The sequence below is a fragment of the Rhinolophus sinicus genome, chromosome 16 (assembly GCF_057876585.1).
Source record: "Rhinolophus sinicus isolate RSI-liver-muscle chromosome 16, RSI-T2T, whole genome shotgun sequence".
In the NCBI taxonomy this organism is placed as follows: domain Eukaryota; kingdom Metazoa; phylum Chordata; class Mammalia; order Chiroptera; family Rhinolophidae; genus Rhinolophus; species Rhinolophus sinicus.
The window spans coordinates 60,418,590-60,434,284 of NC_142516.1; the positions used below are offsets into that span (position 1 = coordinate 60,418,590).

General features: G+C 36.8%; 1 protein-coding gene across 5 annotated transcripts in view; it reads right to left on the bottom strand.

The window, feature by feature from the left end:
* Positions 1-15,695, bottom strand: part of TTC39B (tetratricopeptide repeat domain 39B) — a 121,879-nt gene that overhangs the window by 19,315 nt on the left and 86,869 nt on the right. For all 5 annotated transcript variants that reach the window (XM_019739166.3, XM_019739170.3, XM_019739168.3 and 2 more), the window contains 8 exons: positions 11,471-11,576; positions 10,054-10,119; positions 7,397-7,505; positions 6,757-6,824; positions 6,607-6,666; positions 5,022-5,183; positions 4,298-4,389; positions 1,733-1,859 (listed from right to left, as the gene is read on the bottom strand). In XM_019739166.3, the coding sequence (XP_019594725.3) occupies positions 1,733-1,859; positions 4,298-4,389; positions 5,022-5,183; positions 6,607-6,666; positions 6,757-6,824; positions 7,397-7,505; positions 10,054-10,119; positions 11,471-11,576 (790 nt within the window). The remainder of the gene's footprint in view (positions 1-1,732; positions 1,860-4,297; positions 4,390-5,021; positions 5,184-6,606; positions 6,667-6,756; positions 6,825-7,396; positions 7,506-10,053; positions 10,120-11,470; positions 11,577-15,695) is intronic.

Sequence of the window (15,695 nt, forward strand, 5' to 3'; positions counted from 1 at the left end):
TAAGACCCTTAATAATCAAAGCAGGATATTAGCTAGCATCTAAGTTCAATAGCAGAAAAAGAACTATGGTGCTCTGGAAGATTTTCAGGAAAGTTCTGCAGCACAGAAAGAAAACATCTCCAAGCACAAATCACTGACAGAAATGAATCAGGAATGGAGCTAAAACCTGTAACTGGTAAAACAGCAGCAGGCTCCCACGTTACCTGGGAAAGAGGGATATTTGGTCATTTTTGTGATTTGCACGCTGCTCTTGTTTTTATCGGTGCTCATATTACAGCATGGTAATATTTTGTCTCTCACAGGCACAAAATAACCTGTTCTGAGGGTAGTGTTCCCTGACACTGTTTATCTGAAGTGGGGAACATCTGGATCTCAGTACTAGCTGCAGGCCCGGCTCCTATCTGTCACCTGTGTTCTGTGGGCTGCAGTTTTCTTTCTCACAGCATATATAAAGAGTTCCTATCATTCGATGATCAAACAATAAACATCCTAATGAAAAATTAGAGAAGTCTATGAAGAATTCATACAAAAAAGAAATAAAAAGGAATAAGCACATAAAAAGATGCTCAACTGCACCAACAGGAAAATGCAAATTAAAACAGTAAAACACTGTTGGTAGAAATTTAAATTGGTACAGCCTTTTTGGAGGGCAGCTTGGCAATGTCAAAATATTAAATGTATATACCCTACAACCAGGACTTACAGTGCTTTCCCAGAGAATTATATGCCCATATACAAAAAGAGAAATATAAAAGAATATGTATGCAGTGTAGCATGTTTGAAATAGGAAAATTAGAAACAACTGAGTGACTTTCAAAGGGGAATAACTGAATATGAATAAACTCTCTGAATAAACTGAATAACTGAATAAATGTTTTGTTAAAATTTTTTCATGAAACCCTAGAGGAAAACTGAAGATGTTAGCTTGCACTAAACGGCTTTTCGTGCTACGTGACTACTTACGCAGAGCTAACGCCTCAAAGGGCCACAGTAATTTGATATATTCAGTACTTTTAAGAAGAGTCTTCGTTAAGAAAATTTAAGTTGAAATTACACTTTTTAGGAAGTCTAGCCTACATGGCCTAACGATTAATAATGTGACACCAACATTGCGCTGTCAATGTGGCAGCCAGCAGCCACTTAGGGCTTTTGAGCACAGGAAATGTGGCTAGTCCAAACGGAGATGTACTCTAAGCAAAATACACACCAGACTTCAAAGAATTAGTACCATATAAAAGCATGTAATATACCTCATGTAATTTTTATTGATTAAAAGTTCAAACAACAACATTCTGCATAAAATCTGTTAAACAAAATATATTCTTAAAATTATTTGCAGGTTTCCTCTCCCTTTTTAATTTTTACCTTTTCATTTTTAATGTGGCTGCTAGAATAGATAAACTTACATATGAGGTTTACATTATAATTCAACTCAATTTCAACCAAGTCAACTCACCTCTCTTTGCCTAAATTTCCTTTTCTGTAAAACGGGACTACAAAGAGAAACTACCCTCATAGAGTTACCATAGGAATTAAATGACATATATTTTTAAAACAGCCTTTATCATAGTGCCTAGTAACAATTTATTTACGAATGTTCACCTTACACAAACACTTACAATGGTTTTCAATTGAGCTAAACTTCACAACAAAAGTTAGGCATGCTCCCTGCTGCTATGAATAGACAATTTATTTCTAGAACGCAAACAGTAAGAAAAATAAAGGCAGGTACCAGAGCAGGCAAGACGAGCTTCACAGGGGCAGGCAATGAGGGGGAGTAACGTCGAGACTTCCTCACAGCAAACTTCTCAGTAGGAATAGATTTCCCGGCAATTCTCTGCTTCAAACCCTCCACCTGTCTGTGAAGAGCCCCACCCCAGCGAAAGGTCATTAGAACACAGGCAGTATTTGTACCTGTGGGTTTCCCATGCCAGCAGCATCAGTCCCACCAGGAAACCTGTTCGAATACAAATGTTCAGGCTCCACTCCAAACCTAAGGAATCAGCAATTCTAGGGCTGGACCCAGCACTCTGGATTTTAATGAGTGCCATGAGGTGATTCTGAAGCATGCTCAAGTTTCAGAACTTCTTTGGTTGACACATATGTCCTTCTAGTTAACTTAGCACATATCTTGATCTAACACAGGAAATCTAGATATAAAACTGGCAATTTTGGTAAGTAAAAAGGAAAGAGTCCAAAGTATTTACTTACCTTGTAGATACTCAGAGGTAAGAGAATATACTGGTATATTCCCTATCCCTATTGCCAAGTGTGACACAGATCTATAAAATAATGTGGCTCAAAAGATAGCTGTCAATTAATATGAAACTTGAGAAAATGTTTCCATAAGCATACTACGAGATTTTGAAAATAATCAGCTAAGGACAGGCGCCATGTTTACACGCTTTCTCTCAAAATTCTAAGAAATTCCAATTATGAAATTCACAAGCACATAAAATGAGAGTAGGATGGGGAGACTACATGTTCCTAGAGCACTTTCTTGTACGTAAATTTGTAAATGCATCAAATGCGTTGCAGAGAAAGAATTCAGGAAAAGATCCAATTTCATCATGGAAAGAAAGATGAAATGAGAAAAAATGTTGCAATATGAGGACAAGATTGTATTAGGTTATTTCTGGGCACAATTTGGGGATACGGGTTTTAAACCAGAATGCCCAGGCCTCGATGTTCATTAACATCAGTGGAAGCAGCAGTGGAAACGTGAGGTGGAGGCTGGGGGAAGGGTCAGAACACGCACACTGGACATGAAGTCTCATAGTTTAATGGTCACAGAATACGTATGAAGAAAACATTCATTTTAGGGACTCGCCTGTCATCCCTACAAATTAGATGCTATCGATCATACAGCAGACCTCAAGCTTTCTCCTGAAAATCAGATTGGTCACATTTCGAAGAAATTGTTTTGATATGGAAATAAGTTATTCTCAAGTGGAGGAAATAGGAAGGAGATTTAAAAGATTTCAATGTATCTTAATATTCCATGATATTCCATAAGTTGTTGTTTATGTGAGATGGAAAAATGCATTTTACCAGTAAGAAGTAGCATTTATGATACCATGGCTTCTACTAATGTTGACTCTGCAGTTAGTAACCATGCTCCTGTTTTAAAAGACCTTTTTAAAAAGAGATGAAAAGATCGTCCTGGTCATGCCTTCAAATTTGTTCTGATAAGTATGAGGGTTCAGCTAAGATACTATCTCTCATAATGTGGCCATATGATTTAATATTCCATTTAAGTGGTTCTGTCATCAATTATGTTTGAAGAATGCCGGTTGCTTCTCCATGCCTTAACTCTCTCATCTCCAGTAGTCGTCTCTTCCTTTCTACCACAACCACCTGCCCCTTTATCACCTGTAATTGTTCTACCTCAAAGCACAAATTCAAGCACACCACCCTTTGAACAAGTGAACCAAGTGAAGGTGGATATAGGGGTCTGGAGCTCAGTCACGAGGTCTGAACTAGAGATTTAAATTTGGTTTGGATGAGATTCCCTAAGGTGGAGGCTCTAAGACTGACCTTTGAAATAAAAAAGCATGGATATTTAATAACTGGCTAAAGTACGGTGAACCTACAAAGACACTAAGACAGAGTGATGAGAGAAGTATGAGGAAAAAAAATCAGTCATGTATTGTAATTTTGCATTTATTTTTGTGATTATTTCATTGATAGCTAGTTCCATTATAAACTGCACAAGGACAGGAGCCATGCCTATTTATGCAGCACCTAACACAGTACCCTTCACACAGTAGGTGCTCAACAAAAAAGTTACAGATGGATGGATGGACGGACAGAAGGACGGATGGATGGATAGATGGATGGATAGTGGTCTAAGCAAGGTTAAACAGATTACTTCACAGCAGAGCTTCTCAGAATCTTTGACACAATAATGAAAACGATGGCTATATTATCTATGTTTTTTAAGTTTACCTGATTACAAAATACCTTTGATTCACAGCAACAGTTAACATCTTTTGCTAACAATACCGTTTTAGGAAACGTGTTTCAAATGCAGTAGCAAAGCGCCAATAACAAAACAAAAATAATGTGTTGTCAACATTCCCAGGCACACCAGTATATCTGCAAAATCCTGCTAAGAGGATGACATTTTGGCTCTTAGCTAACTGTATTTTTCTAAGAGTTTCTGTATCAAATGAGTAACTAAATTAAAGAAATATGAAAGTGAAGCATGGAAGAGCACTAAGGGAAAAAGAAAGATATATTTGTGCACTCCTCTATACATTCAGGGTCTTGGTTATCGAAACAGTGTATTGCTTACCTGAATAAAGCTACCACATTCTCTTTAGTTGCCGCTACATCCTCCTCTGGAAGCATACTCAAAATTGCAGCTTTTAGGAACACGTATGTTGCCTGAGGAAATGAAGAAAAGCATGTTCTAGTTACAGAACATCCCTAGGTGCATGACATTTCTACCTTGCAATCAGAAATGACCTACAAACCTTCCAAATATGGTATTTAAGAAGTGTCAAAGAAATAAATGGAAATGAAATTTTATATTGCCTGTTGCAAATGAGATGAACACTTTTCACCTAATTTTGACCATTTTCCTATTGTACATCTATAGCATTCATGGGTGAGAACATGGACAAAATGGACAAGAGATCATCGTCTCATTCCTCCCAACTTCTCACAAACAACCAGAATTAATGTGGATTATCATAAAAAAACTGTCATAAGGGCATTGGAAGGTCTACAAAAAATTATCAAAACTATTGCTATTTAATAACTTTTAATACATAAGTGCAGTTCCTCTTCAGAGGTAAAGCCTCTATTGAAAAGGACTCTGGATGGTTTTTAAAGCATGTCGTGCTCAGGACAGTGGTTATAAACAACAGGTACTAAATGCACATTTCCTCTTTGATGGATCTCTAAGTTGAGAAAACGGTGTCCATACTATACTATTAAATGAACAGTCCTTAATGCAAGTCATCCTGTACACTTATTAGCAAACAGATGACATTAATAAAAGCACCGTACTTTACCTTGGACCATTTACTCTCTTTGCAAAGCAGATCTGAGTAGTAATATGCCTTCATCCAGTTTTGTTGGAATACATGAATCCACATCAGCTCCCAATAACAGAGATGGTGAAACTGTTTCCATTCTTCTTGAACTGAAATGCATTTTCGAAATATCTCTTGTGCCTATAAGTCAATTGCATAAAGCTGATCATCCAGATATTACACAAGGAGATAATAACCTAATGGAAAAATACATAAAACACTTTGTACAAAAAGAACAAATCACTGTTAAACCATTCAGTACGACAATATGTTCCTTTCCTTATATGCAATGATGCAGTTAAGTTCTGCCTCTTGACTGTGAGGGGGTCATGAAACTTTATAAAGTGGGAATAGGGAAGTTCCTTCCTAAATAACATATAAAACGTAGAAGTCCTTTATGAAAACACCAAAAATAAAAGTCAGAACTTCCACAGGGAAAAATGCACCTTAAACAAAATCAAAGGCAATGGATAGACTGGGAGAAGGTATCACCATATACGTAACTACCAACGGGTTAACCCTCATCATACAATAATTTTATAAAATCCTTAAGAATAAGACAAACAACTCAATAGGAAAACTATCAAAGATATGAATAGGCAAATCAGAGGAAAAGATACACAACTAACAAATACACATATGAAGAAATTTGTAAACTGAAAAATATAAATTTTAAAATTAGGTTATCATATTTTGGCCATGAAATTCGCAAAAACAAAACAGATGGGTAATGTCCAAAGTTGGCAAAGAACACTGGAAACAAGTATTCTCTATCTTTACAGAGTTTAAATGGAAAAGTCTTAAGTTAGGTCAGTTTGGCTGAATGTATCAAAATACAAACATCTTTGACCTAGAAATCCTAATGATCAGAATCTGTCTTATATAACTACCTCTATTCACAGAAATATACATGTAATGATGTTTACAATAGCACTGTGTACAGTAGTCAAATATCTATCAATAGTGGACTGCGTTAATAAGTATAATACAGCCATCCCATGGAATGAAATCTAGCCATCAAAAAAAAATGAGGGAGATTTAAATACACTGACCTGGAAAGAAATCCAAGATGTATTGTACGTAGAAAAAAAGAAAATTAAAGAAAAATACATTTATCTTTGACCTCACTTATATAGAAGAAAATTGTGAGTATATTTACATAAAAGGTTCTTCATCTTGTTCTTTAAGGGAATTAGTGAATAATTTCCTTTGATGAGGAGCACACATGTAGTACAATGGAGTTGTATCTTATACAAGGGCTAGATTCCAAAGTCAATATGTAATACTGAAATTGGTAATAGTTGAGTTTTTTGGAAAATCCCTTAAATTGTCCACCTGTACTTTGTATATTCCACCCTGAACTGCCTCTTCATGTATCTATAATCAGTAATCTACTACATATAATAAAATGCACACACAAAATTAAATTTTGACTTTTTAATTATATAGCTTTTCCTTTGTTTATGTCTAGTGCACATAGCCACATTCATGCATGTTGAATGAGTATGTGATGCAACTCCACCACACAGACAACTCCCCAAATGACTCCCTCCAAATAAGTTACCTTTTCCACATTTCCTTTCAGGAGTTCTATTCGAGCATGGTAAAAGAGCATGAGTGAGCCCTGTGGAGAAAAGGAGAAGACAGACTGTTCAGTGCTCAACCCTGGTTGACGGATTATGGTTGAACCATATACTTGAAATTTTTGGCGTACATTTGGAAATTGCTGGAGGAAGGGTGCAAGGAGACCCTCTGCTTCCACAACATTCACCTCTCCTGTACCTAGAAATTGAACAGGAAAAGCCTCAGTCTTCATAAAACATGGTAGATACTGATAATTAATTCTCTAAACTTCATTAAAATATAGCAAAGCTCTCTTCACGGGAAAGAAGAAAACTGTTATTTTGTCATTTTTACAGCTGAAAAATAAAAATAGGACAAGTCTCATCTATGACTTTAGTTTAAGAAAGCTCTAGGACAGACTAATTCTTAAGAATGGAGGTAGTTGTCTTAGATTCTTAATTGGAATTTCTGGTTTTAATAGCAATATTAACTTATTTTAGCCCAAAATTTAATTTAAAAAGAAACCTAATATGAAGATGCTAAAATAGATCACTATCAACCAGTTTTATAGAATTCCTTTAGCTGAGAACAGATTTAAAAATTCAATGAAAGAAACCCTCCACCCCCTCTGCCAAATGTCACTATGACAAATGTCACTATTTTCCATCTTTACTCAAAAACAAACAAATAAATAAATAAATATAGACTATTTTTACTGGTTTTTCTAAATTTGTACTTACTCAAATAAGACAATCAACTGTCAATGACATAAAATGTAATACAGTCCTTACCAAGTATTAGGGAGATATAAGTATGAAAAGCTAGTATAGTTAAGCAGCATAGTGGAGACCTCATACTTCTTCCAGATGCACCTTCCCGTAACTGAAGGAGGCCCAATTCCTATGGCAAATAAGTGCATTTTAGAATGAGAAGAGCATGATTAAAAAATTATATTTAACTTTATAATTAAAATGGCAAAGGTTAAAGACAGAGAGAAACCTAAAAGCAGCAAGAGAAAGGCAACTAAAACTGCTAAGGGAGCTCCCATAAGACTGTTAGCTGATTTCTCAACAGAAGCTTTGCAGGCCAGAAGGTATTGGCATGAAATATTCAACATGTTGAAAAGTAAGGGCCTACTACCAAGGGTACTCTACCCAGCAAAGCTATTACTTAAAATTGAGGCACAGATAGAGTTTCCCAGGCAAGAAAAAGCTAACAGAGTTCATCACCACCAAACCACTATTACACAGAATGTTGGAGAGACATCTTTAAGATGGAAAAAAAAAAGTTCAAAAATATGAATAATAAAATGGCAGTAGCTACATATCTATCAACAACTACTTTTAATATAAATGAATTAAACGCTCCAATCAAAAGACATACAAAGGCTGAATGGCTAAGAAAACAAAACACTTACATATGTTGCCTACATGAGACTCACTTCAGATTGAAAGACACACACAGATGGAAAGTAAAGGGTTAGAAAAAGATATTTCATGAAAATGGAAATGGAAGAAAACAAAAAAAGCTGAGGTAGCAATACTTAGAGCAGACAAAATAGACTTTAAAACAAAGGCTATGACAAGAGACAAAGAAGGACCCAGTAATCCCACTTCTGGGTATTTATCCGAAGCGACCCAAAATGGTACTTCGAGGGGACATGTGCATCCATATGTTCATTACAGCATTGTTTACAATGGCCAAGATGTGGAGGCAATCTGGGTGTCCATCGATGAGAGAATGAATAAAGAATACGTGGTACATATATACCGTGGACTATTGCTCAGCCATGAAAGGGAATGGGTTCTTGCCATCTGCGGTGGCATGGATGGACTAAAGGGTATTGTGTTGAGTGGCGTATACCAGACAGAGAAAGACAGATGCAACGTGATTTCGCTTACATGGGGAATCTGAAGAACAAAATAAACAAAACAGAAACAAACTCATAGATACAGAGAACATATTGATGGTTGCCAGATGGGATGGGAGTTGGTGGTGAGTTAAAAAGGAGAAGGGATTAAGAAGTACAAATTGGTTGTTACAAAGTAGCCATAGGAATGTAGGGTATAGCACGAGGAAAATAGTCAATAATACTGTAATAACTATGGATGATGTCAGATGGGTACTAGATTTGTTGGGGTGATAGATGGGAGGGGGGTGCGGAATAGGGTGAAAAGGTGAAGGGATTAAGAAGTACAAATTGGTAGTTACAAAACAGTCATGGGGGTGTAAAGTAAAGAATAGGGAATATAGTCAATAATATGGTAATAACTATGTATAGTGCCAGATGAGTACTAGACTAGTCAGGGGAATCACTTCTTAAATTATATAAATGTCTAACCACTAGGCTACACACTTGAAGTGAATGTCAAATAATACTGAATGTCAACTGTAATTGAAAAATCAAAAAGGGGGGAAGGGAAGGGGAATAAGAGGTCCAAATTTACAGGTATAAAACAAATAAGGCATGGGGACGTAATGTACAGCATAGGGAATCCAGTCAATAATATTGTGATAGCGTGGTACGGTATCATATGGTTGCCGGACTTATCATGGTGATCACTTCTTTAGGTATATAAATGTTGAACAACTATGGTGTATACCAGAAACTAACATAATATTATATGTTAGCTACATTTTTAATAAAAATCTTTAAAATATAAGTCATATTCAGACACTTTAAAATGCTAGTTCAGGGGCAGCAAGATGGCTCAGTTGGTTAGAGCTCGAGGTCTGAACAACAGGGTTGCCGGTTCGATTCCCACATGGGCCAGTGAGCTGCTCCCTCCACAACTAGATTGAAGACAACAAGCTGCCACTGAGCTTCCGGAGGGGCAGCCGGATGGCTTAGTTGGTTAGAGCACGAGCTCTCAACAACAAGGTTGCGAATTCAATTCCCACATGGGATGGTGGGCTGCGCCCCCTGCAACTAGAGACTGAAACAGCGACTGGACTTGTTGCTGAGCTGCGCCCTCCACAACTAAATCGAAGGACAACAACTTGGAGATGATGGGCCCTGGAGAAACACACTGTTCCCCAATAAAAAAATAAAAAATAAAAATACTGCAATGATGCTTGATCCAAGCGAATCATAAAATGAGACTTGGAAATCTAGCCTAATTTCCTGGTTTTACAGAAGACTCTGGGATTGCAAAAATGTAAAGGAAGCAAATTTGAACCACGCAGGAGTACAAAAGGTCCAGCAAGCAGCAATATTTGTAAAATACAAATTTTAATCCCAGATTAGGTAACAGAGACAAAAAATTAAAACGTTCAAAAAAAAACACTATCTCAACTCCTGAAAAATATGATCATGGACCTATGGCTCATTATTGTGCTGCAAACAAATTGCCAATAACTGTCATGAGAACATGTTGCATTACTCTTATATTAAAAAAAATAATGTTTTATTTTCACTGTCAAAATTAAGATAAAATAAAATGTGTACCCTATTTCCAGAGAATCCTATAAATTCTAGCAGTCTGATAATCCGTGCTGGTAAAAGGGACAGCATCTGTAAGAAAAGAAGTATAAGTGTACTTATGTGTTAGTGTATCTAACTGTAGATAAATATTTAAACTCCAAACAACTTAAAGTTTTAATGATTCAGTAACATGAAAAATTAGAACCAAGTTTTAGTCACTAGACATGTCTCTCAATCATCACATACTATAATCATTATTTGTAAATTAATTTAATTAACTAAGACAGTGAACCTTAAAAAAGTAAAAAACAAACAAAAAAAACCCACAACAAAACAAAAAAACTAGCCTTTTCAGGATACTCTAAAGGATACTTGCTCCTTTCATGTGGAGTGATGAAGTGATGCGAAGGCAATCCCTCAGTGCCCACCTTTCCAAACAAGGTTTCTTTTAGCATCCTTTTCCAGAAAGCAGAAGTCTGTTGTATTCTGTAGGGTATGCAGCCATCACCGAGAAGTGGACAGGTGCAGCACTACAGCCCTTTTCTGGGACAACCCTGAAGAGTTGTGGTGAAGGGAAATCCTCCCAGTGCAGAACTTCAAGCAGTGAACAAGGTTGTTCACTTGGCTTGGAAGGAGAAATGGCCATATGTGTGATTATACACTGATCTGTGGGCTGCAGCCAATGGTTAGGTCGGATGGTCAGGGACATAGAAAAGAACATGATGGAAAATTGATGACAAAAAGGTCTGTGGAAGAGGTATGTGGATAGACCTCTCAGAATGGGCAAAAACCATGAAGATATGTGTCCCATGTGAATGTTCACTAAATGGTGACCTCAGCAGAGGAGAATTTTCTTAATCAAGTGGATAGGGTGTCCCATCCTGCGGTCTCTTTCCTCTGTCACCTCTGTCATCGACCAATGGGCTCATGAATAAAATGGCCATGGTGGCATATACACTCATAAACAGCATTCCCTTTACCATTTTATTTTCTCACCAATTCCAGTCAAACCTTAATAAAATTCCAAAATCTCTAATATATCACAATTTGACAGATATCTACTCAAACTCTACATCTCCCCCAAAACATCAATATTATTCTTCCAAGTTATAGTGCTCCCTCACCTCTTTTCAATTCCAAAGCCACCAATGCTGTAGCAACAATATTTCTGAGGTGGAAATGGAACAGGACTCCAAGCTCCTTATCACTGAAAAACGTTACTAGACTGCTACATGCTTTCCTCAGTGCACAATCCAACACTACTCTAAACATGTGCAGGACTTTACAACACATACTGACCAAAGCCCCACACAAGAAAACTGATCCCACTATGTTACTTATCAACTAAACCCAGGGTGAGGTTCAAATGCAGTTCAGAAGGCACCAAAAACCTATGGTTCTTTTACAAAAGATTCTGGCTGCTTTATAATTATGTACTTACCAAATTAAAGGCCCCTATTCCAAGTTTGACACCCCCTTCAAACTCATAGAAGAACTGTTGCTCGATTTTGTTCTTCTGAATTACATGCAGGATAGAAAGACATTCTCTAGATTGAAGAAAAAAGTTATAGCGTAAGTTTACTAGGACTCTGAAAGTCATCAAGTCAAATTTCACACTCACACATTATAAAATAATTATGTCATTATTCCCAAAATACTAGGGAATATTTAAGTGGATGATGCTGTGCCAAGTTTTACTTTTAAGGCTCTTGGGTAATAAACATTGAAAAGAATGACACACCCATTTCTACACTGTTTATCAGGACCAATCTTCCTGGGTTCAAAGAAAGAGAGGATGTAAACCCCAGCAACCACAACTTAGGAGCCATAGAACCACAGGACTGTGGTCTCAGCTTCCCTGCAACATGTTAGAGGGGACCTCCAAGCAGTGTTCTCTTCCTCAGCTGCTACACACACGCCAGTCACCCTACTTTCCACCAAGCAACTAAAATACTACTGACAAAAATATTTAAATTTCAGTGTGATCACCATGGTCTCAAATAGAGCAAATAAATTAAAGCTTGTCATTAGGAAAGATTGCAAGATGAAAGCAGATTTCATCACAGTGGCCCCCTTTGTCCTCTTATGTTTTCCTGTTCCACACAAGCAAAACTTTCTGATTTCTCACTTTCATTTCTTTTCTATGAATGTCTCCCTTTCCCGTCACATCTTCAATGCAAATTAAATCAGAGAAATGCAAACTAACAAAATGACAGATATAAAAATTGGTAATAACCAGGAATTGCTTATTAAATTGACAAATATATTTTAAAGGTATTAAGAAATAACCAGATGTTATGTATCACTTGCTGTGATTTAATTATAAGCCATATATCTTCATTTATGACATATTCTAGCCAAATGCATTTAACCTGAATCTAGTAATTCTGCAGATCTAACTTACAGTTTACAGGAAATATAAGGGGCTAGAGAAATACTATGGACTGCATTATGTCCCCCCCAAATTCATATGTTGATGCTCTAACCACCCAGGGTGACTGTATTTGGAGATTGGGATTGTAGGAGGTAATTCAGAGTAAATGAGGTCACAGGGTGGCGTCTTAACACGTTGCGTATGGCGGGGTTTAAATCCCTCGTGAAGATTCTCGTGATCCGTACGCAACGTGTTAATCAGTAAAATTCAGTGGCCTTACAAGAAGAGGAAGAAAACGAGATAACTCTCTCTCTGTCATGTGAGGACAAGTGAGAAGGTGGCTGTCAGCAAGCCAAGAAGAGAGTCCTCACCCAGAAACTGATTGTGCTGGAACCCTGAACTTGGACTTCCAACCACTAGAACTAGGAGACAATACATTTCTGTTGTTTAGGCTACGCGTCTATAGAATTTTGTAATTGCAGCCTGAGCTGACTAAGAAAAGAAACAAGCTAAATGAAAACTCGAGAAAGGCACCAAACAAATCTGTAGATATTCTGTAGGACAACTGGACTGGGCTTTTCAACAACTGTCATGAGTATAGAGATTCTTCTAAAATAAAATATATTTAATGGACATAAACATCAAATGCATTAGATAGTCTTGGGTTGGATCCTGGTGCAGACATACCAGGAATAAAGAAATTTGGGACAAGTGGGAAAATTTGAAGATGGATTGGGTATTACATGAAATAAAGATTTACTGGCATGGAAATATAAAGATCATTAACTGGAAAAAGCAAGTTGCAAAAGAATATGTACAGTGTTATCTCATTTTGGTTAGAAAGTACATAAATCTTTAGATTTGTATAGAAAATATTCTAGAAGAACATATACTGAGGTATTAACAGCTGTAATCACTGACTGGTAAGAGTATATGGTGTGTGTGTGTGTGTGTGTGTGTTTGTTTTAATATTTGTTATTGACATTTTCCTATTTTGTAAAATATATATGCATTGGTGATAATAAAGCATTATTTTAAGTTTTAAATGGAAAATCAGGGCTGGCAGTGGTAAGAACAAATGGATACATTCACCTACTTCTGGTGGTACAGTGCAGGGGTTGGCACACTATTGGAACAATCACACCCATTCATTTAGTTATTGTCTATGGCTGCTTACACACTACAGTTATAGGGTTCAGTAGTTGAGACAGAGTACTTATGACCCACAAGTCTAAAATCCTTACTGCCCGGTCCTTTATGAAAAGTTTGCCAACCCAGTTACTCTTCAAAATAATTCTGCATTATATATCAAAAATCTTAAATATATATATACCTTTGAACCAACAAATCCAATTTTATTCTAAGGAAATAGTATTGATACACACAAAACTTTATCTATAAGGAGAGATATTATATTACTTATGTACAATGAAAATTTATAAACAAAATAGGCAACAGGAAATTAGTTAAGAAGACAGCTGCATGAATGCATACATTTATACATATACATGTGGTTCATATACTAATGGAATACTAAGCAGCCATTAAAAACCATGATGAATTAAAAATATTTAATGACCCCAAATTTTCTGATATGAAGTGAAAAAGGAAATTTCAAAATGGCACAAAACATAATTTCATGATATAAAAAGATAATTATTTATGGGTATACACATGAATAAAAAACTCAACTGTCAAAATATCAACAGGATGGGGCCGGCCCCGTGGTTCAGGTGGTTAGAGCTCCATGCTCCTAACTCCAAAGGCTGCCGGTTCGATTCCCACATGGGTCAGTGGGCTTTCAACCACAAGGTTGCCAGTTCAATTCCTCGACTCCCGCAAGGGTTGGTGGGCTCCGCCCCCTGCAACTAAGATTGAACGCAGCACCTTGAGCTGAGCTGCCTCCTGGATGGCTGAGTTGGTTGGAGCTCAGGCTCTCAACCACAAGGTTGCCAGTTCGATTCCTCGACTCCCGCAAGGGATGGCGGGCAGCGTCCCCTGCAACTAAAATTGAACATGGCACCTTGCACTGAGCTGCCGCTGAGCTCCCGGATGGCTCAGTTGGTTGGAGCGTGTCCTCTCAACCACAAGGTTGCTGGTTTCGACTCCTGCAAGGGACCACAAGGTTGCTGGTTTCTACTCCCGCAAGGGATGGTGGGCTGCGCCCCCTGCAACTAGGAATGGCAACTGGACCTGGAGCTGAGCTGCGCCCTCCACAACTAAGATTGAAAGGACAACAACTTGACTTGGAAAAAGGCCTGGAAGTACACACTGTTCCCCAATAAAGTCCTGTTCCCCTTCCCCAATAAAATCTTAAAAAAAAAAAAAAAGTATATCAACAGGATGGCAGGAGGTGGATATGACATTCAGAGTTCTTATTTTAATCAAAATGTAAATTCCTATTTGCTGATAATAGATAATTGTTACAATATTTTCAAATAATATGGAAAGAGCATAAGTATCCCTACAAAACCACACCGCAGAGAGATAGTCACTGTTAACAGTCTGGTAAATAATCTTCTAGGTGTTTTAATGCTTTATTAAGAATGCAATCTTTAAAAAACACAAATAGGATCATAGAGTATATAATGTTCTATAGGTAATATTGATAATTTCCCAAGAAAATGTATGAAAGCTACCTATTCTTTAACAAGTGCATATTATTGCATTCTATGGAATAATTTATTTAACCAAATTTCTATTGTTAAATATTTGTTTCCAAATTTTCCATATTATAAACCATGCTGCTTAGAGTATTCTTGTACATTCATCAATTACTTTTCCTACATTAAGTTATACTATAGTTATACTATCCTAACCAACCTTAGGATAAATTCTTAGAAAAGGGACTTCTGAGATCAAAGGTGACATACAGTCTTAATTTTGATATATACTGCCAGAACATCTTCCAGAATAACTCCCACCAAGCTATGAGCATCACACACTGTCATTTGCCCTTAGTCATTCACATCACTTTTCCATTTGTATTTTTTATTATGGTGTATTTTTATATGATGAAAATGTAAACGTTTATTTGCCCAAGTCAATCTTTTATGATTTCTTCTATGTTATACTTAACAAGGCTTCTGAAATTGAAATCATGTATCTACTGATATAATACACTGAGGGACACAACATCACTTCTATGATATCCCACCGTAAATAAAAAATCTAAATTTAATCATAAAAGAAACATTAGATAAGTCCACATTGAGAGATGTTCTACAAAATAACTGCCCAGCATTCTTCAAAAACATCGAGGTCATGAAAGTCAAAGAAAGACTGAGGAACC